General features: G+C 35.3%; 3 protein-coding genes and 1 long non-coding RNA gene across 4 annotated transcripts; 1 reads left to right on the top strand and 3 right to left on the bottom strand.

Moving 5' to 3' along the window:
• Positions 1-4070: 4070 nt before the first annotated feature.
• On the bottom strand, positions 4071-4883 carry LOC130501233 (uncharacterized). The gene is made up of 2 exons (XR_008939586.1): positions 4566-4883; positions 4071-4396 (listed from the first exon to the last, which is right to left on the bottom strand). It is a non-coding gene; the product is annotated as an uncharacterized LOC130501233 (long non-coding RNA).
• A 3855-nt stretch (positions 4884-8738) lies between these two features.
• Positions 8739-10419, top strand: LOC130501237 (WAT1-related protein At4g30420-like). Its single transcript, XM_056996127.1, has 7 exons — positions 8739-8937; positions 9033-9101; positions 9185-9301; positions 9385-9625; positions 9718-9876; positions 9963-10003; positions 10197-10419. The coding sequence occupies exons 1-7, from the start codon at positions 8759-8761 to the stop codon at positions 10417-10419; spliced, it is 1029 nt and encodes a 342-aa protein (XP_056852107.1). The 5' UTR covers positions 8739-8758.
• Positions 10420-10500: 81 nt separating this feature from the next.
• On the bottom strand, positions 10501-11855 carry LOC130501232 (tetraspanin-9-like). Its single transcript, XM_056996124.1, has 2 exons — positions 11343-11855; positions 10501-10805 (listed from the first exon to the last, which is right to left on the bottom strand). The coding sequence occupies exons 1-2, from the start codon at positions 11853-11855 to the stop codon at positions 10509-10511; spliced, it is 810 nt and encodes a 269-aa protein (XP_056852104.1). The 3' UTR covers positions 10501-10508.
• Positions 11856-16848: 4993 nt separating this feature from the next.
• LOC130501236 (UDP-glucuronate 4-epimerase 1-like) lies at positions 16849-18322 on the bottom strand. The gene has a single exon (XM_056996126.1). It carries the CDS (start codon positions 18212-18214, stop codon positions 16925-16927), a length of 1290 nt encoding a protein of 429 aa, XP_056852106.1. The 5' UTR covers positions 18215-18322; the 3' UTR covers positions 16849-16924.
• Positions 18323-22113: the final 3791 nt, after the last annotated feature.

The raw sequence follows: 22113 nt of genomic DNA, 5'->3' as shown, positions 1-22113 counted from the left end.
TTCCTGTTGTTGAGATTGAGGCTTGTGTAGGTTGTCTAGTATTCGATGGACTTGAGTAGAACAAAGAAGATTGGATTGTTCCATCGTTTCTAGAACAACCAACGAACTGTGCTGATATTGGGATTTCGTTTTTGTCTTGCGATGCCTCCAAAGAGATGCGGACGCAAGAGCCACCAAGAGCACGTTCTCCAGCCGCGAGTGCTCCACCTGGGTACCCGTGGCCGAACAAACTGAGGAGCGCCCATAGACCTAATATGTCCGATGCTCCTTTGACTTCAACGTCGAGGGATGGGACAAGGGAGTCGGCAGCGATATACAACAAGCTCCTCCTAGCAGAGATCTTACCCACGCGGTTCGTGAACAGCAACACTAGGCGATCTAGGCCTTGACACTGAGGTGTTCGACACAATGCAGGCTATGGGAATCATGCCTCTCTGCTACCAGCTCAGGTTCTCTACCCCGACTTGGTCAGGCAAGTGCTCGCGACATGCAAGATCACTTACCAGAACCCCAATGCGCCCTACGTACGAGAACTGCTTCTTCTCCTTCATGGCTGATGGCAAGTTGCACCATCTCTCTCGACGACCTGAACTCCCTATTCGAGATTGCAGACACGCCAAGGGGTTTCAGTGGAAAGGAAGTTCAAACCAGCAGACACCTTTTGGGATCTCATTGCAGCCGGCAAGTTCACTTCTCGCAAGGCCTATCAGTCACAGATCCGGAATCCTGCTATCCGGATCATCGCCAAGATCGTGTCCAATGTGCTGTTCGCGAAGGAGTACACGTCCAAGATCACAAATGGAGAGCTCCAGGTCCTCTACACGGGACTTGAGGACGAGATGCGCAGAGGAACATCACCCCGATCCAGGAAGTCAAGACCAACCCGGGTTTCATCTCATCTCCATGATCGCTGACCGCCAGGACACACTTGTTCGGACTGATGATAAGAAGGATCGTTGCGGCAGTCTGCTCACACCATTGTTCCAGCACTTCAACATCAACCTCAGCTCGTACACGGTCGTCTCTGAGATGGAGTACATCGATACTCCTTACCTGATCGCATGCCACATCCTGCGCGACGAGACCACCTACAAGTTCCAGGATAAAGAAGGGAACCCTCTGTACTGCAAGCTCCCTATGCCTGGGTTCACAGACTTCTTATCCTTGGAGAACATTGTGTTCTCACTCGATGAAGAGCACCTCTGCGATGATCCAAAGGCACCGGCTCAGCACGATGATGAAGACATGGATGATGTGGAGCATGTGACTCCACCGGCTGATGGTGAGTATGACCTGGAGGACTTCACCGATGTGACTGATGATCACGCCTACAGACGCTGGATGGTTGAGTCCCAGAAGAAGAACAACAGCCTCATGAAGAGGATACTCAGGGCAATCACAGGCGGCTGCATTGGAGCGCAGGAGGAGCGTACACCGCAGAGAACAAGGCGCCCAGGCAAGGAACCAGCAGGCACATCGACTGGGGAGTGAGACTGCCAAGGAACAGGAGGACAGCTGGTCACTCCGGTCACGGCGTAGCGGCGATTCAGACTGAGTCCGAAAGGACTATTTCTATCCCTTGTCTTATCCATCTGAACTATTTATTTTTCCATGTTATTTGCTTCTGTTTGGTTTGTTTCAGCTTCCTCTGATTTATTTTCACAACCAGGGATGGTGTGAACTAAGTCTGGGGGAGCGATGTACTATATTCGCTTGTGTGCTTTTTCGAGTCAGTCCTTGTGTCATTTTTATGTTTCTGTCGAGTCAGTTTTCTTTTTAGGATCGAGTCAGTCAAAACTATTGTGGGAATCAGGACCTTATTTGTGATGCTCTTTAACCACCTCGTGCTTTAACCTTCTTATTCAGTGACCTTAGCAGTGATGAAAGACCCACACATGGACCTGGAACACCCTGACTTATCTCATTTGACACTCCAGAAGTTCTATACCGATCAGGTTACACTGGGCAGACTTAACTCCACTTTATCTGAACCTAATCTGGACTCTAATTCTTCTTGTCATGGGCACTAGATCAGGGTAGAATGAGAACTACACTCAGGACTTCTTATCCAATTTTTATATCCTCTTGCTGTTCCTGAGTGGCTAGCTCATCTTTAGCTAGTTCCCACCTTGAACCCTGACCTTTAATTCCACCCTCATGCAATTGCTTTTTAGTACTTTATGTGCAGATATGTGCAAAAAGGTCGGAGAGGAAAGGATCGACGCAGTTCTTACTCATCAATGCTCACACAGTGGACCAGGCAGAACAACCGGAGTGCTTGTTCCGATACGAAGGGAACAACCGAGTGCCTGTTCCGATACCATGGGAACAAGAAAGTAAGCTAGTAGCATCAGAATGAATCACCAGTGATATATGTACATCACTTGTTACCTCCTTGTTCGTCACCCCAGCATTTGCATTTTAAATTCAGATTAAAAAAAAATAAAAAAAAAAAAAAAAAAAATATTTTCTTGCTTTGATTTTTGGTGACGAGAAGGGGAAGAATTTATGATGCATGCCACTGGGGAAGTTGAGAAAGTAACGGTGGTTCAGTGAAGTGTTCTGAAGGGAAGTTGAATCGCGCAGAGCAGTCTTATGATCGATCTATCGGAGAGCAGTCCTCAGCAGAGATGAGTAAGGACTGTGGACCTCAATGGAGCCGTCCTCTCACGACCATTTTGTGCGATATCCTGCACCCGCTCTTGGTAAACCCTAAACACTCTTGAACTCCACCATAAAAGTTAGCCTGTTCTATACCTAGCCCGTTCTCTCTGAGTAGAGCCTGTGACAAGAAGCTCACGCTGATCTTAATTGAACATAAGGAGTTTTGTCTCGAAAGTGTTGCCTTTTCAGGTTAGATGTAGAGTAAGGAGCCTGATCTTTTGAACAGCGATCAGGGGTTCTCAGTAAGTGTGTGTGGTCCTAATCTACAGCTTGTATGGTTCAGAGATTTGTGGTAAGAGTATGGTTGCTGAGAATAAGCGAGTTCCCACGCTTTCAAACCTTTCTCCCTGTTCTTGGTACTTGCCTTGTTCGAGGACAAACAAGGATCTAAGTCTGGGGGAATTGATATATGGTGTTTTTCACATCATTGTACATACGTTTTCATTTGTTTCAAGTCACTAATTCGTGTCAGTCTAGTCCTTTTTGACCTTTTACAGGTCTGGAGTTAGCAGAAGAAAGAAGAGAAGGTGCCTGATGAAAAGAAGTCCTTTTGGAGCATTCCTGCGGAGAACACTCAAGAGAACAGTCCCGAGACTGATCTCTCTCAAGCGGAACAAGCAGACGGAGTGATCCGGTGATTGTTCCAGACAAATATGAAACTCCTATTTCGGGAATTGAAGCCCTGTTGCCCTAATCTCTTTCCTTCTGATTGCGCCTCCATATAAACGCCACCTATCTATTTTCTATTTTTTTTTACGCTAGTTTTTACAAGAGAACACTGTATTTGCGATCTGCAACTTGTAAGGGAGAAGAACCAATCCTCTCATAGAGAAGATCATCTGAACCCTATTGTTTCATACTCTGTTCTTATGCAATTTTATTCAGGATTTATGTCTTTGTCTATGTGCATCATGATCGAGTAGTGACCTTGCTCGCCTAGGGTTTTTAGGGTGTTGAGACATGAGCTAAACATAGATAAGCGATCCATAACTGTTCTTCATTCATACTGTTCTTACTGCTTTCATTAAACTGATCACTTGATGTTAGATCACTAGTTCATCACCTAGTTAACCGCTTAGGATGATAACTTGACATGTATTGAATGAGCTTAGTATCCCTAATCAGCGAAAGTAGATATTAGGGTGGTAAGTGAACTGATCGGACCTGTTCTCTAAAGCTTGCAATCGATCCTCATCCCAACGACAGTTAGGTGGTGAGATCGACCTGCAAAGCGATCACTGCCACGACAGTGGAGTGTTCCAGCTTAGTGATCCGAGTTCTAGAAAGCACTTCATCGCGCTTGAATAATTGTTTGGCTCCAATTCAACACCCAATGAAATACCCTAGGCTAGCTCTTGTTTAATTGAATCAATCTCGTGTTTATTTTGCTTGTTTACTATCGCCTATTTCAACCAAATCATATCTTCTTCTTAGCTTGATTCTGAAACTTATAGAACTAGAGTGTAGACTGGTCCTCTGGATTTGAATCTCAAGTACTACAATTGCAACTGTTAACTTGGCAGTAGCAAGAATTCATTTTTAGTGTATCACTCGGCTCCAACAAGTTGTTCCTCTCCTTAAAGATGCCATTGCAACGTCTGCAGAGAGCTTTATCGCTTTCCTTCTCTCGGAGACGCTCGTGTTGTCTATCAAAGGACGGTATATCTGAAGGCCCATTTACCATTTCTTTAGAAATTCTTCCTTCATTGAGCTCGTAGGTTGCATCCTAAATCTTAATCATGTTGAATCAATACTCAAAAATTCTGAATCATTTGTATCAAAAAGTAAATAATTCTAAGAAAGTAAATCATCAGAGGGAGACATGTAATCTTTAAATCACAATCACATATATATTCCGTTTAGGGTTCCTTAGCATAATGGAAAGAGACATGAACAATTACCTTTTTTGTAGATTTTTTCTTCTTCTTCTTTTGGTTGAGTTTGAACGATTACTTATAGGAAATCTACTGTCACCTCACGAGTTCTTGAAATCTACGAGAGAAAGAGAAGGGGAAGGGGGGGAGAGACAGAGAGGTAAGGAAGAAATGAGAAGACGGACCATTTTATTTGTTTCAAAAGGAGAGGGAAAATGGTGGGGGCAATTGGAGATAGAAGAAGCACATGCATGCACATGCTGTGTATGGCCCACATACCCTTTTGTATCACCCTATAATTTAGGAAACTTTTGTCGATTATTATTTGTTCCCGCCGAAAATTAGTGATGATATATGTTTATGATGTTTCAAAATTTGTTTGAACAAAAAAAAAGATGTTCCAGAATTTGTTTATCTTTGTTAATAGTGAAAATGTTAAGTTTATTAATATGAAAAAACTAATATATACTGATACACAAAAAGAGATACGCAATGGGTTTCTCCAATGTTTGTAGATTGAGTTATCCATCCATGTCTATATATCTTACGTCGGTAAACTTCTATTTATAAATAATTCGGTCCGTCCATCATAACCTAAAAATAATGTGCAAACAAATATAAACATAATGTTAACCAGACCATTTGCTTTTTTTTGCTTATAAAATAAAACAATTCTATAATTGAAGATGGAGTTTAATTGTATTCTTTTAAAATACTATATTCTTCAAGAAACATTGATGAATTCAATCATTTTAATTTTAAATGCTATTATGGAGGACGTTTTTACAAAATTGCTACTTAAATGTATTGTTTCTTAACTCGTTTTTTAGAACATTATTTTGTTTCAATTGTTTTTTAACTAGTATTAACGAGTTTATATTGAAATTACAGCTCAGAATATTTTAAAATTGATTCTAACAACACATCGTAGAAGTTTATGGTTTTGGTGATTTTTTGACAGCTTATTTTAGTGATCAATAATGTTCTGCATTATAGTTCAATTTTTTTTTAGTCAAACGCATTATAGTTCAATAATCTCTGCATACATAAAAAGAAAACTTGAAAACTTTATGCTGCAATTTCCCCAGCCCTAATTATACGGTGAATCATTTATTCTTATCTTCTTGAAATAGTGTTACATCCACTCACAGTGTATATCAAATATAAACGCATGTATGTTAATATCACCACATTATCTGTGCTTGCTCTAACTTTTTATACACATACAACAAATACCATCAATGATTTTAGTGGTGAAAACGTGGCGACCCGCAAACTTTGGGAAAGCCTGGTTTCAAAAGATAAAAAAGGAGAAAAGCAATACTCCTAATAATTTAAATATGTATAACTAAATTTTATAATTTAGACATTTCATTCTAAAACGCGAAATGATATTGATAGACGCTGTACAACGTTGCACATGAATATTACACATGTATGATAATGATGTTGAATTGTTGATGGATGTACAAAATTATAAGTTTTCTCCAACAAAATACATCGAACATGGATCGTTCGGTACGCGAGAATTTCTTATCCAGTGGACCTCCGTAATTTACGGGAACCTCTCTACAATCATTCTCCAAACTCTACACGCCCACCATCTCATGTCGTCACCATCTAATCTATCTGATTTTATTTGATTAAAAATATATTGTCGTACACCCAAACATTTAACAAAAAAAGAAAATTGTTTTGTGCCTTTTAATTAAATATTCCGCTGCTTCTATTTGTCGGCAAAGACTCCGCTGCTTAGAAATCACGAATATTTAGAAATAGAAACACACTAAAACGACATCGCTGAGGTGAAAAGGGGGCAACGTTCTTGCACGCACGCGTCCACCGCAAGCGCATGTGCACACATGGAGGGACCCTTATCCACCAGGGACTGACGGACTCATTCAGTTCTGTTCACTATTAGCTCACTAAATAAGATTTGATTTCTAGGTTGGCCATGTAAAATACTTTGAAGTTTTTTTTTTTGAACATCAAAATACTTTGAAGTTAAAACGGTAGAACCGACGGAATGGTGAGTGGATTAACTTCAGCTTCATGGTATTACGAATATATGACCAAGATAGGCCAAAAGTTGATTAAAGTATAACTGTTTCTCTTTTAATAAATAGTTGGATAATGCTTTGGGTATAATCTAGAATCAGCAAACATGATCTCCTTTTAATGATACTTGTCCCCTTAAATCAAGGGTAGATTAGTTAGGGGCTTCTGCCGTACGCTTCGGAGGACAAAAGTAAAAACTACCCATGCCTAATTACTTAAATTAGTTGTTTATCGGAGAAGTTTGGAAAGTCAAAAAGTTTAATTAAGACTCTACTATGAAGCAATACATTTTAAGTATATGTAATCATAAGTTATATATGAAAACGGGTGAACTGACACATGAATGTTTACAATGGTCGTAGAACATGTTAAAAACAAGTTTCTAGAGCAGAACCTTAATAATATTGAGATTTTAAACTTGTAATTGTTGTTAAGCGAACATTGAAGAGTGGGTGTCTTCATTTTAAGAATCTTCTCTTGTTAAGGGAAGCGAACAAAAGGTTGACTTGGGGTCGTTTGCCCAAGTCATCTGAGAGAGACAAATTATGACACTGTCAAACATATGGTAATTTTTATTGTAATAATGTTGAGACGGTTATGAGACCTGTCGCGTATATATAGGCTTTCATGGAAATGCATATATATGACCTGCAATTGTGTATGGGCCTAGTTGAGTGATTGCTTCCATGTGCAAACTTTTGTAAGTGATCAAGGATCAGACCTCATAAGTTCCCTTTTCGCATGTTGTGTATTTTAATATGATTATCCCATGGACTTGAGAAGGTTGGATCTTCATTTTGTATATCTACTAGAGAGGTTGTTAGTAATACATTTAATCGTTATATTTTAGTTTTTATTTATTTTACTTAATCATTGTTATATACATCTTTCTATTTCTTATTTTTAATTTACTAGGTTTAAAAGTATTTTTGTTTTTTACTTAATTAGTACTTATATATTTGTTAATTTTATTTTTTATGATTAAATATTTTTCAGATAAAAACATAATATATATATATATATATATATATATATATATATATATATACGAATTATCTTCTTTTTATAATTATGTTATTGGCCTATATATATTTATTAATTTATTAATAATTAATTAATTAATTAATAATTATCTAATAAATTTTTAGTTATTATTGTTTACTAAGATCTAAACGATATTAATCTGTATATCTTTTAACATAAACGTTCAAAGACGAAAAATTAATTCACAAATAATATTATAGATAGATAGACTAAGATTGGAGTGGTATTATTGTTGTTCTTACATAATCCCACCAAATTTGATCAAATGAAGGATGTGAAAAATATAATATTTGAATGGACAGTTGCAAGTTATATATTTTCGACGATAAAAATTGTACTTGAATATTATTTTAGATCATCGTTTAGATCTGTGGACGCAGATATTGTTTATTAGACAGTACTAAATAATTGGCTGCAAAAATACAATTAAAAACTAGGAATTAGTGATCACTCATGGTCATGGACTCCACTCTTCTGCACTATCCCAAGAGTACGTCTAGAAAAAGCTGTCATGCTAAAATTGATTAGATGAGGTCTCTTGTACTAAGATCTAAGATTTAATTTAACCTCTGAAAACGATTTAAGATTCAAAAAGGTGACATAAAACATAGAAAATGGCATCTTAAAAAATTCATAGTTTTCTTGAATGGGACAGACAGTTTCAAGTAGCCTCATATGATTAAGTATCAAACATTCGTGCTATTAAAACAAAATGAGTTGTAGCCATATAGGGATTGGTGGATTTAGCCCACCGTTCATAACTGTTATGTTGTGGACGGTATAAACACATTGTCTAGTGTATTCGTCACACAAATTTGAAACCAGAAACAAAGGGCACCAACTCTCTGTTGGTAGTGAATAAAGACTTTGATTGAATTTTTAAACAAGTTCGATTTAAACAAGACTTAACGCACAAGATGCTGTCTGAACTGGTTAGTCTCTTGTAAAAGGTTTGTTCAGTAGACAAAGAAGTACGTATTGGCGAACCGAATCGTTTTGGTATAATAATATTCTCTTAGCATCTGATCTATCATTGGATGATTATATAGTTATATAATTAGCAAGACTAGTGTATACTTCATGACATAAACATCTAGATAGAGAGAGAGAGAGAGGAGATGGGGAAGGTAGAGGAGTACAAGCCGGTGATGGCGATGATTGGGTTGCAACTGTGTTACGCAGGAGTGACTCTTTCCTCAAGAGCTACTTTGGTTCATGGAACAAGCCCTCGAGTTTTTATCCTCTATAGGCAAGCCTTGGCAACCATTTGCATCTTCCCATTTCTCTACTTCTCAAGGTTATAAAACTCATATCTCTTTCCCTATATCTATATGTGAATTTGTCACTAGTTCTTGCTAATTTCTATGTGTACGTGTGTTTTTGGAACTTTAGGAGAAAATCGAAGATATCTCCTTTGGATCTAAAGAGCTTTTCGTTAATATTCATGGTCTCGCTTATAGGGTAATTAAGTGTATATGTTTTGTCCTTTATTTTTAACTCTAGTTTGATGAATCTTGCACTATTTTGCCTTTTTTCTTTTGCAGCATTACAATCAATCAAAATCTGTATTTTGAAGGTCTTTACTTAGCTTCATCGTCCATGGGAAGTGCCATGGGTAACATCAACCCTGCTGTTACCTTCCTAATCTCATTTCTAGTCGGGTATATACATAAACTGCATTTTTACTTTTCTCTTTATATGAAACTTTGAAAAACAAGATTCAAGTGTAACTGCTAATATTTAGATACGAGAAGGTGAATATCAAGAATATCAGAGGGTTAGCGAAGATAGCAGGGACGGTCCTATGTGTAGTAGGAGCGATCTCCATGACTCTGCTTCGTGGACCAAAGATTCTCAACTCAGAGTCTGCTTTATCCCTTGCGAGCTCGTTGCTAGGAGGTTTAAAGGACCAAAACATGTGGCTGATTGGTTGTTTGTTCTTATTCTCTAGCAATCTTTGCTGGTCTTTCTGGCTCACACTTCAGGTAAAACTCACTAAGATCGGTAGTCAGTACTTCTCATTGGTAATGTTTCTTGCTATACAAGAAAAGTGAACTTTGTTTCAACAATACCCTAGGTTCCAATCTCTGCCTATTACCCAGATCACGTCTCTTTATCAGCATGGATGTGTTTATTCGGAACGATACAGTGTGCAGTCGTCACCTTCTTCCTTGAGAAAGACCCGAACGCTTGGATTCTCCATTCTTACTCCGAGTTTGCTACATGTCTCTACGCTGTAAGCACACAAACCATTTTTCCCTTTTAGCAGTCGATTAATCATAAATATTGACATAAACACTAATTGTGAAATGCGATTGTTAGGGAGTTGTAGCGTCAGCGCTTTCTTTTACCGTCCAAGCTGGGTTATATCTAAAAGAGGCCCTTTGTTCTCTTCAATGTTTAACCCACTCTGTACAGTCATTGTCACAATCTTGGCTTCTCTGTTCTTTCACGAAGAAATTTTTACCGGAAGGTAGAAAAGTAATTTTCCTTAATATTAGATCACTACAATCCATAAACATAATCATTATATATATATTTTTCCTTTCATTTTAGCTTAATCGGAGGATTATGTGTGATAATGGGACTTTACATTGTGCTCTGGGGTAAATCAAAAGATGTCATGAAGAATCAAGAACAAAGAGACAGTAGAAACAACTCGGAAGTAAAGATTCACATCGAAGATTCTTCAAACACAACAAACTGTAATAAAGATTTAGAGAATCCCCTTCTGTCCAAACACAAATCAACTGAAGAAATCCAAAACATCAACAACTAAACTGACTCGATATTATTTTATTTCTTCTGATTCTAGAATTATTTGAAAGATTTTTACTCTAATAAAACGAAAACTCAAACTCCCACTCTTTAGAACTGCGCATAACTGTTGTCATCCTTGTTGTTCTTGACGGCGCAACATGCCATAGCGTAGACGATAATGAGGACTACAAGGAAGACGATGTTGACAATAGCAACTAGTTTCCATGAGGTCTTGAGGTTGTCGATAAAACCGGCCTTGCATGATTGGCAATCGTAGCAGAGCTTTTTGTTATCGCTGTCCCAAGTGTTGCAATCTGGGTTTTTATATGTTCCTGATGTCTTGTTCCAAGTTGTTGGGCTTATGTAGGTGAAGTTACAGTCATTAGAGGGCTTGCAGCAGCCAGACTGAAAACAAAACAAAAGCAATTAAATAAAAACAAACATAATAATATAACAGGATTAAAATCAAGATTCATATAGATTGTAACAAGGGGAAGACAATATTGATTTGTTTTTAAAAGTTTAGATTTTCTTTCCTAAATCAAGAGACTGTGAAAGGAAGACTGAAATCAATTTGTTAGAATCTTAAAATATTAAGTTGAAAGATCCCTAAAAGGATAAAATCTTTTTTAACCTTTGAATCAGATTCTAGTCAAATTGGCCTAAAAGGCTAAAACAACTCAGAATTATTACCTCAAAACATTTAAGACAACCAGTCAATTCCAATCAATTATTATTATTAAAGATTTTAGATTCACTGTAACCAATGAACAATAATGAACAAATTATTTTACAGAATAGTATAATGAAAAAGATGATTCATGATGAAGACAAAAAGGATCGTCAGACTAAAACCCTAAAAAGGACAAGTTCTTTACATACCTTTGAAATGATCTAACATTTCTAATCAGATTAGCGTTATTGCATTTTAAAAATGGTTACCTCAAGAGAATTGAGATCAATCTTGGAGAATTCAGAAGCATTATGAAATCTACCAGCTGAGAAGAACTCCAAGCGATTACAGAACTTGTCCTCGTAAAGACAGCTTCTAATGTTTTTCCAATGATGATTGTCGTTAACACGCTTCTGCAACCACTCAGAGTAGTCACCGAGTCTATACTCCTTATAAACCTTTCCGGGGATGGTTTCGCCAGAGCCTTTATTGGTGACGACAAAGGCGAAGATGGTGAAACAAAGGACCACGATGATTGACAAGAGCATCACGCAAAGGTAAAACCATAGGAGCCACGAAACTCTACAGCAAGATCCTATGACTCCTGCGAGTGCGACAACCATGAGAAAAGCGCCGAGAGCGATCATGGGTTTGTCGAAGAACCTCTCGCACTGCGTGTGGCCATTAAGGCTGAGCCAGATTCCGCTGGAGAGAATGGGAATGGACAAGAGGAAGACGAAGAAGTTGAGTATGCCTACGAGGCTGTTACTGCAACGAACCATGTTGTGAGGTTTGGTAATGAAGAAGATTAGATGTAATCAGCATGGAACAAAATAAGATTTATATAGTGAAAGTTAAACGCGTCGAGGAAGGTAATAAGATCTGTAATGAAATTTCCTAATTACCTTATCTGACTACAGGACGAGTATGTGTAAATGTAATGTACTGCAGATGTTGTTTCTATTTCAAGACGTTTTGAATAATACCATTAAGGAAAGACCCTTAAATATCACGCGGTTTCTGAGCTAGTGAATTCAAGTTTTCAAAATTTCAAATATGATTAGTTAATTATCTTACTTAATAGCAATATAACAATGAAATTACATTGTATAGAGATCAAAGAATCATTAACTAAAATACCATTTTGTTTAAAATATAAATACTTTTAATCTCATTTTTAAATATATTTTTCTTGCTAAGTATGCATAGGTTAATGATATTTGCAATATTTTCCTCTTACATATACAGAGAATTATTAAAAAGGAAAGAGATGATGATAAACACACAAGCTAATTTGGTGAAAACGTGTTTTTGTAAGTTAAGTAATACCATAATAGGCCATCGATTTAACTTTATTCAAAAATCAACAATATCTTGGGAAGAAATCAGCAACATAAAAATCAAATAATTAGTAATATGCATTATCTGTTGTATGGTTTCTTTTCTTTAACACCAGTCGGATTTTGTTGAAGGCCAAGGCTGGAATATACGTGTCAAAGTAGAACCAAACTTTTTTATTTATTTAAAACCTTTTTGTAGATAGTTTTGTTAGTAGGTAACTTGGTATCAACATTTTGGTTAAAACCTCATAGGCCAGTGTTATGGGTATAGCGAAGCCCAGTTTTAAGTATTCAAATAAAAAATCATAAAAGCCCTTAATAATTAGAACAGGCCTGAGGCCCAAAGATAAAAGAAACTTTCGTTGTCGTTGCAGACGATGATTACGAAGAAGGTAGAGAGAACCTCAAGCGAGCCATTGTAACATTGTTGCGTCATCTTTGAGGAGAAACAAGGATTTTTTTAATCTGTAGTTAAGAATATGATCCCTTATCTGGTGATCAATCAAGCTGGTTAGCACATCAATAGAGTGAAAAGTGTTGCGGTGTAGTTGGTTGTTACGGTGTGGTTGGTTGTTACGTTCTTGCCAGTTCTAGTAGATGCAACTTTGTCAGGTTAGAAGTATCAGCCTACCTCTCCAATTATAGCTATTGAAAGATTGAAGTTGAGCTGTGAGTCTGTGACATCTTTCCATTGTTGTTGTGGAGACAGACTGCAACGATGGGCTAGAGGAAACCACAGGTTCCAAAAATAAAGACAGATGATGAGAAGATGATCACTCGATTCTGCGGAATAGTTACAGAGCAAGCAAGTTGGTGGTGTTTGTAGACCCCATCTCACTCTCAGTAATTCAAATAATATTTTAACAATTATGGATAGAAACTTGTAAATCTTACTCTATTAAAATAGAGTCCTAAATTTATCTACCATAAAAGTTATCATTAATTTTTGGACTCTTTCAAATTTGTTAGAAAGTTACATTATTTATGGACCATTTAAAATTGTTACTATCTAATCTAATTATTATCCAAATCTTCTGCATTCGTTACTAAATACAAATCTTTTGCATTCATTAAAAAGATTATCCAGCAAAAATCGGCAACTGAAAAATTAGTAACAAAACACGTTTTCCTTATGTAACAAATACTGTCACAAATCTTTCTCATTCATTAAATACAAAAAGTGTATGTACCTATGTTTATATTATTAAGAGATTACAAAGTAGTAAATGAAAATACAAAAGCTTGCAAATCAGCACTTAATAAATATGAGGTGCATACCAATATAACCTATACTATTAATTTGTAATAGTAAATAGTCAGCAATTTTTAATGTCGATACATTATTAAATAAACTCCAATATATATTTGAATGTGAGACTTTTTTTGAGATCTCCTGTTGAATATATATATATATATATATATATATATATATAAGAAAATTAATTTAAAAGTTTGTAACCATATCATAATTATATTCTACTTATAAGTTTTAATATAATATAAAAAACTTTATCTTAAACTTTGCATATCTCTGAAATCGAAAATTTTTAAATTATTTTCAAATTCTATTTGTTTTGGGATATATATAAGGATGTTATACATTTCTATCAATAGTTTCTTGGTCTGTATATGGTAATCACATATTGATTTTTCACCTATTATTTTATCTACAAACGATATTTTTTTACTTTTGTTTACAAGAATAAATATTTTATGCTCATAAAATTAGGTATATTCAATAGTATGAGTTTTTAATATTTGCCTCATTTCATAATTTATTATATTTCATAAAATATTTTTATGTAGTACTAAAATATAGTATATGTAAACTAGAATTAAAATAATATTTTAAATTATAATTTTCATAATTCAATAATTCTAAAAATAGCTATCATATTCAAGTATAAATCTGATTCGGATATATTTGAGTACCCGATATATTTTGGTTCCGATCGGGTTCGGTTGATTTTTTAAATACCAAATTTTAAATCCATTTGATTATTTAAAAAAAATTGGTTCGGATTCGGTACTATCTTTTCAGATCGAATTCGGTTTGGTTCTTCAGGTTCGGATTTTTTGAGATAGATTTATTGGAACAAATTCATCCTAATATTTATATAAGAAACATATATGATTTACTAACAAAAAAAATAAGTATCTGAACTACAATCCATACATTCTAGATTAAATCAAGTTTAATAAAAAATTAGTTCGCGTTTTAAAACGCGGGTTAAAATCTAGTTTACAAAGTAAAAGAAAACATGCCACACCCATCCAAAATAACATATATTATGGATTTCAACGACGTTCATCATCCAGGCTAGCATGTAACAAATCCATATATATACTCAAACTCCAAATATTCAGTCTTTAACATAGAGAAATATTCAAGTAGTTTAGTATAAAAGCACATCAGTTAGCAGTTTTGTTAGGATTCTGGTCAATAACAATCTTTGATAAACTCATTTTCTACCTTCATGTTTTTTCACCAATATATTAACAAAAAGATTAACTGTACTATCCAGGTTTATGATATATTTATACCGTGTAGTAAGACTAGAACACATAAAATATCATGTAGTAATTGCAATAAACAAAACTTTTAAGCTTCTAAAAAACTAATATACTACCTGTCCGCGAATGATGAAACCTACATGACAAATGATAAGGCGAAGAAAATTCATTAACCATAGCCCTTTTGAGATTACACTAATTTCACTTAATCCTAGCCCCAAGATATGAACCTAAAAGTTAAGTAAAAAATCGTATAAGTTTTTATTAACTAAACCAAACCGAACTAGCTTTCTCAATAAAAGAAATGAGAAAACCGAACTAGTTAAGTAAAAGTTCGTATAGGTGTACACAATCGGTTTTTTCATTTGACTGATTTCTAAGCATGCCCGTTTTACTTGAAATTTGCTGCATTATGATCAAAGCGGATAAGCACAACATATCACAATGGTTATGAGGTAAAATAAAGTGTTCATATATAATCATTTATATTCTCTGCTTTATCAAATTCAATATTTGTGTGCAACATGTATCAACGAGCATTAATACTCATATACAAAAGTCAAAACATAATTTTTGAACTTACAGAAATCAATCATTTCTACATTTGTATTTTCATTAGTATTAGTAATTGGGTCTCTCCACCACGTTACCACTCGATTAATTCATACAATTCACAATTCAACAATTGCTTCTCTACATTCTTTTTGTTGGGATCAAATATCTTCAGCATTGTATCTCTTAAGTTTTTTGAAACAAAAAATCGGTACAAAATGTCTTGTGTCGCCGATTGCCGACATCACAAGGTCTCTAATTGCTAAAATATATTTTTTGATAAAAGTTGCTAAGATATTTTATCATTGTTATTTTGATAAAAATGGTTTTTTATAACTTGTTTATATGCTTTGGCTTACAAACACAACTAACTAAATAAATTTGTCATTCTTAAACAATGTACTTGTTATCAGTTAATGACCCACAAAATGTCAATATCTATCCACGCTATAACTCGTTTGGTTGAAAAAAAATACAAAGATTTGTTCGAAGAAAATTAAGTTCTTGATATACATTTATATACATATATCATATATGAACATGTTAAATCTAAAGAACCTATGGACCAAAAAGACATGCATCAAACATTATCGTGAATATTACAAAGACTTCAGCTCAACACCCTTCCCGTATCTTCTACTTCCTATTCTTTGCTACCTCCAAAGATACAACATGATGAATATGGTTTATTGTCCTCGTTAGTGTCGGTGGAGAAGATAACGTCGCATGAGTACTTCACAGCTGGACCGTAAGATTACGACTCAAAAATTAAATTCCTCATCGGATCCAACGGTTACCGTACAGCTTAGGTCTTCTTCTTTATAAAAATAAAAGTCTGATTGACCCCACCCACCACTAAAAGCTCACTTTCTCTGCTGTCACAATCTTTTCCAGCTAACTTTTTTCCTATTTTTAATATATTTATTTTATTTCCCCCAGATTAAATCACTGATTATACTCTCTCTGTTTCATAATACTTGATGTTTTGACTTAGTGCACAAGATTAAGAAAACTAGATTTTTCTAAAAAAGTTATTTTTAAAAAATTATTTTAGAATCAATTAACCAATAATAAAAAAGACAGTGAAATCTAATTGGTTGAACAGTTTCCAATAAAGTTAAAGTTAACCTTAAAATTTCAAAACTTCATCTAATTTGAAACAAAATTATAAAACATCAACTATATTGAAACGGAGAGAGTATATCCCTATATCCCGTAACTAACATTTTTGGCAGGTAATTATTTGCTAAATATAATTAAAATCAAGAAACCAAATTTATTAGCTGTCTTTTTGGTTTTTGATTGTCGTAAGAGAAAAGAATATATAATGTTGGGGGTAATTAGCTAGAATGAGTAAATAAGAAACGAATCATCATCATCATAATAATAATTAATGTTTGGTATATTAAAAAAAATTCGTACAAAAAAAGAAAAAAATTTCACCGTTAATGTACAAGCTTGGCTTTACTGTTGTATCCGTAATAAGAAAGATACCACCTAACGAACTTTTTCAACCCGGTTTCCAAATCGGTTGTCGGTTTATACCCGAATTCATTTCGGGCGGAGCTAATATTCGCGTGCGTGAACGGAACGTCGCCGTTTCCAGGCATCTCCACGAAGTTCCTCTTCGCTTTCACCTTGAGATGCTTCTCCAAAATATCCACCAGGATCGGAACCGTAACCGGTGACGTGTTCCCCAGGTTGAAGATCCGGTACGGTGCGGATCCACGTTTCTTCCCACCCGAACCGGTACTCTTACCCGACGAATCGAGAGATCCTAAACATCCTTTCACTATATCGTCGATGTAAGTGAAATCCCTCGCCAAATCGACCCGGTTCTTCCCCCGGTATATCGTGATCGGTTTACCTTGAAGAATATTCCTCGTGAAGGAGAAGTAAGCCATGTCCGGTCTACCCCATGGCCCGTAAACCGTGAAGAATCGTAAACCGGTGATGGCAAGACCGTAAATATGGTTATAAGTGTGGGTGATCTCCTCTCCCGCCTTCTTCGTCGCCGCGTAGAGACTCGCCGGCTGATCCGTGCGGTCCGATTCGGAGAAAGGAACTTTCTCGTTGAGTCCGTAGACGGAGCTGGAGGAAGCCCAGACGATCGCCGGCTGAGGATTCGCCGATTTGCAGGTCTCGAGGAGGTTGACTAGCCCCGCGATGTTGCTGTGGACGTACGACTGAGGATTCTCCAGCGCGTATCGAACCCCGGCCTGAGCGGCGAGGTGCATCACGTGAGTGAAGGCGACGACGTCGAAGAGCTTGGATAAGAGCTTCGCGTCGTTGAGATCTCCCTCGACGACGAAGATCCCTCGGGAGGAGAGGAGAGACCTCCTCGCGCGTTTCAGGGAGGGATCGTAGTAGTTGTTGAAGTTGTCGAGCCCGACGACGCCGTCTCCGCGTTTCCGCAGGGCGAGGGACACGTGGCTGCCGACGAATCCGGTGGCGCCGGTGACGAGGACGGAGATGCCGCCGGAGCGGTGGATCTGAGCGGAGGTTCGGACCTGTTTCTCCCACTGGATGCCGCCCCAGGAGGCGGTGAGGTACCGGCTGCCGGAGTCGACGAAGCTCTGGAAGCTCAGGTAGGAGGCGGTGAGGGCGATGAGGAAGAGCGCCCAGAGGAACATGGTGCTCGTCGAGGCGAAGCAGCGGTGGAGCTGACGGTTTGAACGGTCGATTTTGAATTTACCCGGCGTTGACGGAAACAGCTCATCTTCCATGGAAGGCATGGCTAACGGCGTTGACGGAAAGATTTATCGAATTGAAAAAAACAAAAAATGATTTAAAATTTTTAAAAGAGAGAAGACAGATGCTGTTTTTTTTTTTGGAGTGTTTTCCAAAAGCATCTGCTGAGGAGAAGAGGAAGAGACGGGAGGAATATATATACAGATGACTCAGGGGACAAGGAGACGCGTTAATTCTGATTTACAGATTGGCATTTTCTTTTTTAACTCATTATTTGTTTACAGAAATTAAAAAAAAAACGAACTCGGTAATAGTTTATTTATTAAATGATCTGGATTAGTGTTTTAAATCTAGTGTGAATCTACCGTAATCTCTATTTTTCACCAATTTACCGCAATTTAAGGAGGAATCTTAAAATACAGCGAGGTAGATGAAATAAATACAGATAAAACGACCTTTTGTTGGGTAAACTAGCAAAAACAAAACAGTGGACTCATCACTTTAACGATAAACGTGGGTTATCTTTAGCAATTTTTATTCCACTATGCCATGGTAGATGCATTGAGTGTTGGTAGTTTTTTTTTTTTTTGTCAACGAGTGTTTTCAGTATAAATGTGCGATAATGTTTTATAGTCTTAAACTGAAAGAGTTCATTTCTGATTCATATCCCCTATATATTAATCCTGAAGCATTGCAACATTATTTAGGTACGGACTGGAGAGCTGGTACTAATATTGCAGACTGAGTCATGTTGTTTAAAAGGTCTGAAGTAGCAAAACCCTGAATAAAAATAGCACTTGGCGCAGTTATTGCGTTTAAGTGATTTTTTTTTTATTAAAATAGGAAACTATATGAATAATTGCAAAAGCCCATGAAAAAAAAATTAATGATTCATATAAATTGCTTAATGGAAAATGTCCTGAATAAATCCAACGCATGAATAATAATCCTGTTATACCAAAAAACGTAATTACGATTCCTTTATCTGATGAATCAAAAAATCCTATGATTTCATCTAAATTAACTAATAAAGTTAAAAAATAAATTAGTAGTACAATTGAAACGACCGAAAAAGATATATGAGTTAATATATGCTCTAAAATTGAAAAAATCATAAAAAATTTGTTAAAAATTAATAAATTAATACTAGGTTTTACCCGATTTTATAAAAAAGTCGGGTATTAATTTGATTATAAAACTTATAATATCTCTTTTATAAGATCTTATGCCGCTACTCGGACTCGAACCGAGATGCTCTAGCACTGCTTCCTAAGAGCAGCGTGTCTACCAATTTCACCATAGCGGCAATTTTCGACCTTGGTTCCGTAGGAGCACGTCCGAAAGATTGAGAAATAGAACCATCTGATTTGATTCGTTTATAATTCTTCTGTTCTACTGGATGGAATTTCAGTGAATATTCTTAGCATGATATTGGGGAATCTCATTGCAGTGAAGTAAAAAAAATCACTAAAACAAGAGTTCGGACAACTCCCCTTTGCCCGCTTTTTTGATTATTCTCAGAATTATTAGAGAAATAGGTTGGTCCATCTACACATATATTATAGTTTTTATTAAATAACTATTAAATTAATTATTAATATACATAAGAATATTCTCTATTATTTCCTTAAATAAAAGCTACGGAACTTCCTAATATGATTGACTTATATATCACCATTAATGATTATGAATAATAAAGATTTGATAATAATTTTTTATCCTCTATACTTTTCGTTTAATTTTATTTTTTTAAATAAATTAAACAATCACATTAAGCATATAATAAAAAATTATATTTTTTCTTATATGTTGTATTTCGAATTTTTTAAAACGAATATAAATTACTAAAAGTGGTAGAAGCCTCACATTGAAAATTTGTGATCAATGATAAATTTTTTTCAGTTCAGCCCATTGTTTTTAATGGTCCTTGAAATTTTTTAATGATTAACTAAATAAATCACGTAAATAATAGAAAGTGTTTTGGTTTAAAAACTGTTGCATACCCAAAATCAGTATGAACCATCGTCACGTTCATTTGAAATTTGGTTACAATAAAAAATATATGGTTGGGGAAAAAATCCGAATCCAAATAACCGAACCAAATCCAATCCAGAAAATAGTATAGAACTTTAATCAAATTGGTTAGATATATGAACATGTTTAAAATTTTGGTATCTAAAAAACCAGAACCGCCCGATCCGGACCAAAATATATTGGGTATCCAAGTATATTCGAACCAAATTTATATACTTAAATATATTATTTAAAAAACAATTAATATCTATAAGAAATATACAAAATACTTAAGATGCTTTTAAATTGTCCAAAATACTTAGAAATATATAAAATAGTAAAAATTATATATTTAAAATAACTAAACATTACTCAAAATATCAAAATACTGAAAATATCTATTCATTTTCTGTCCAAATATTTAAGTTAAACCAATTTTTATGTTAAGTTTAAGTATTTTGGTATACATTATTCAAATTTATATGTAACATATTATTTTTATTTTTATGTTTTGAGAAATTTAAAATATATATGAACTTTAAGTTTTTAAAATATTAAATGGATTATCTGAATCTAAGCCCAAACCGAACATATAAAAATATGAACCAAATTTGTAAAGATCCAAACCGAACCTAATCAAACCAAATGATACATATCCACATGCCATCCCTAATCAAATGTAAAAAAAATTATTGATAACAAAAATATATTATTTATTTAGATACAACATATTTTTTAAAAAGTTCACTCCGCGAAAGGCGCGAATTATCATCTAGTTTTATACTATTAGATAGAAAATTTTATATAGTTTCGTCGTTATATTGTGACAAGGAGATCGTATAATTACAGCGTGTTATTATTTCTTGGTATATAGTAGTATATACTAATGGTTGAACCATGAGTATCATGTTTACTACACAACAATATGTGAACACATCAGTTAATTTAGTGACATTCATATATTGTTCTTTTGATTAGTATCGCTACTATGCAGTCATATTTGGTGCGTAGTAATGTCCAGGACCAAGTTAGTTGCTAGTTGATTCATTTGTTAAACACATTGCAAGAAATATCTAGTTTCATAATCCGGTTCAGTTGTTAAGTTTCTTTTAGAGGGCTAGATGTATTTACACGTAACGTGAATTTTCTTACAATGCCTATCTCTATGGCTGCTTCTTTCATCTTTGTTCTAGATCGCAAACATATTGCCACTAGTTTACATCCTGGCAAATGCAAGCCTTCTTTTGATCAAACCCATGTTTTTTACCAAGTGTTGTTTTTCTTACTGTTGCTGAATGCATCCACTGTATGTAATAAGACAAGTGGTCGTAATATATAGCACTGACAAGCAAGAAGAAGAAGAAGATGACATGAACAAAAGTTAGTTGGTAGTTGATCATCACTTTAAAAATACTTGTCTGTGGAAGATTCTTAAGATCTCCTAGGTAATAACTCATCAGTTTCACTCATTCAACAATTAGCACATGTTATCCTTAATCAAATACTATTCAAAAAAACTGAAAACAAGAACGTGCGACCAACTTACAACTAATGTTGTATAAACTTCAAAAGACCACATGCTTAGGTCATTGCGTATGGTTTGTTTTGTAGGATCCTCTTATAGATCAAGTCCGTTCGCAAGACGTGGTCCGTGCAAAAAAGTATAGTTTTTTCTTTAATCCTTTATTCGAATATTAAAATACTTAATTAATCGGTTATAGTTCCAATTTGATAACGTATCCAATTCGTATACTATCAGCATTAAAAAAGATCTCCATAAGTTGTAAATCTTGTGATATGTAAACGTGAATGCATTCAGAGGAGTGTGGCTTCGGATTCCAAATAGCAAAAGAACATAATAAAACTTCTCTTGATATTGTAATTACTCAATTATCAAAGTAAATTTGGAACTGCTAATTACTGCTCTTTA

The sequence above is a fragment of the Raphanus sativus genome, unplaced genomic scaffold (genome assembly GCF_000801105.2).
Source record: "Raphanus sativus cultivar WK10039 unplaced genomic scaffold, ASM80110v3 Scaffold0131, whole genome shotgun sequence".
NCBI classification, from domain to species: domain Eukaryota; kingdom Viridiplantae; phylum Streptophyta; class Magnoliopsida; order Brassicales; family Brassicaceae; genus Raphanus; species Raphanus sativus.
This window is presented reverse-complemented; position numbering and strand designations above follow the sequence as displayed.

Coding starts and splice junctions, on each gene's coding strand:
- LOC130501237 (XM_056996127.1), top strand. CDS start 8,759: ATGGGGAAGGTAGAGGAGTACAAGCCGGTGATGGCGATGATTGGGTTG. Junction 9,302..9,384: donor CTAATCTCATTTCTAGTCGG/GTATATACATAA, acceptor GCTAATATTTAG/ATACGAGAAGGTGAATATCA. Junction 9,626..9,717: donor CTTTCTGGCTCACACTTCAG/GTAAAACTCACT, acceptor ACAATACCCTAG/GTTCCAATCTCTGCCTATTA.
- LOC130501232 (XM_056996124.1), bottom strand. CDS start 11,855: ATGGTTCGTTGCAGTAACAGCCTCGTAGGCATACTCAACTTCTTCGTC. Junction 10,806..11,342: donor TTGATCTCAATTCTCTTGAG/GTAACCATTTTT, acceptor TTTTGTTTTCAG/TCTGGCTGCTGCAAGCCCTC.
- LOC130501236 (XM_056996126.1), bottom strand. CDS start 18,214: ATGCCTTCCATGGAAGATGAGCTGTTTCCGTCAACGCCGGGTAAATTC.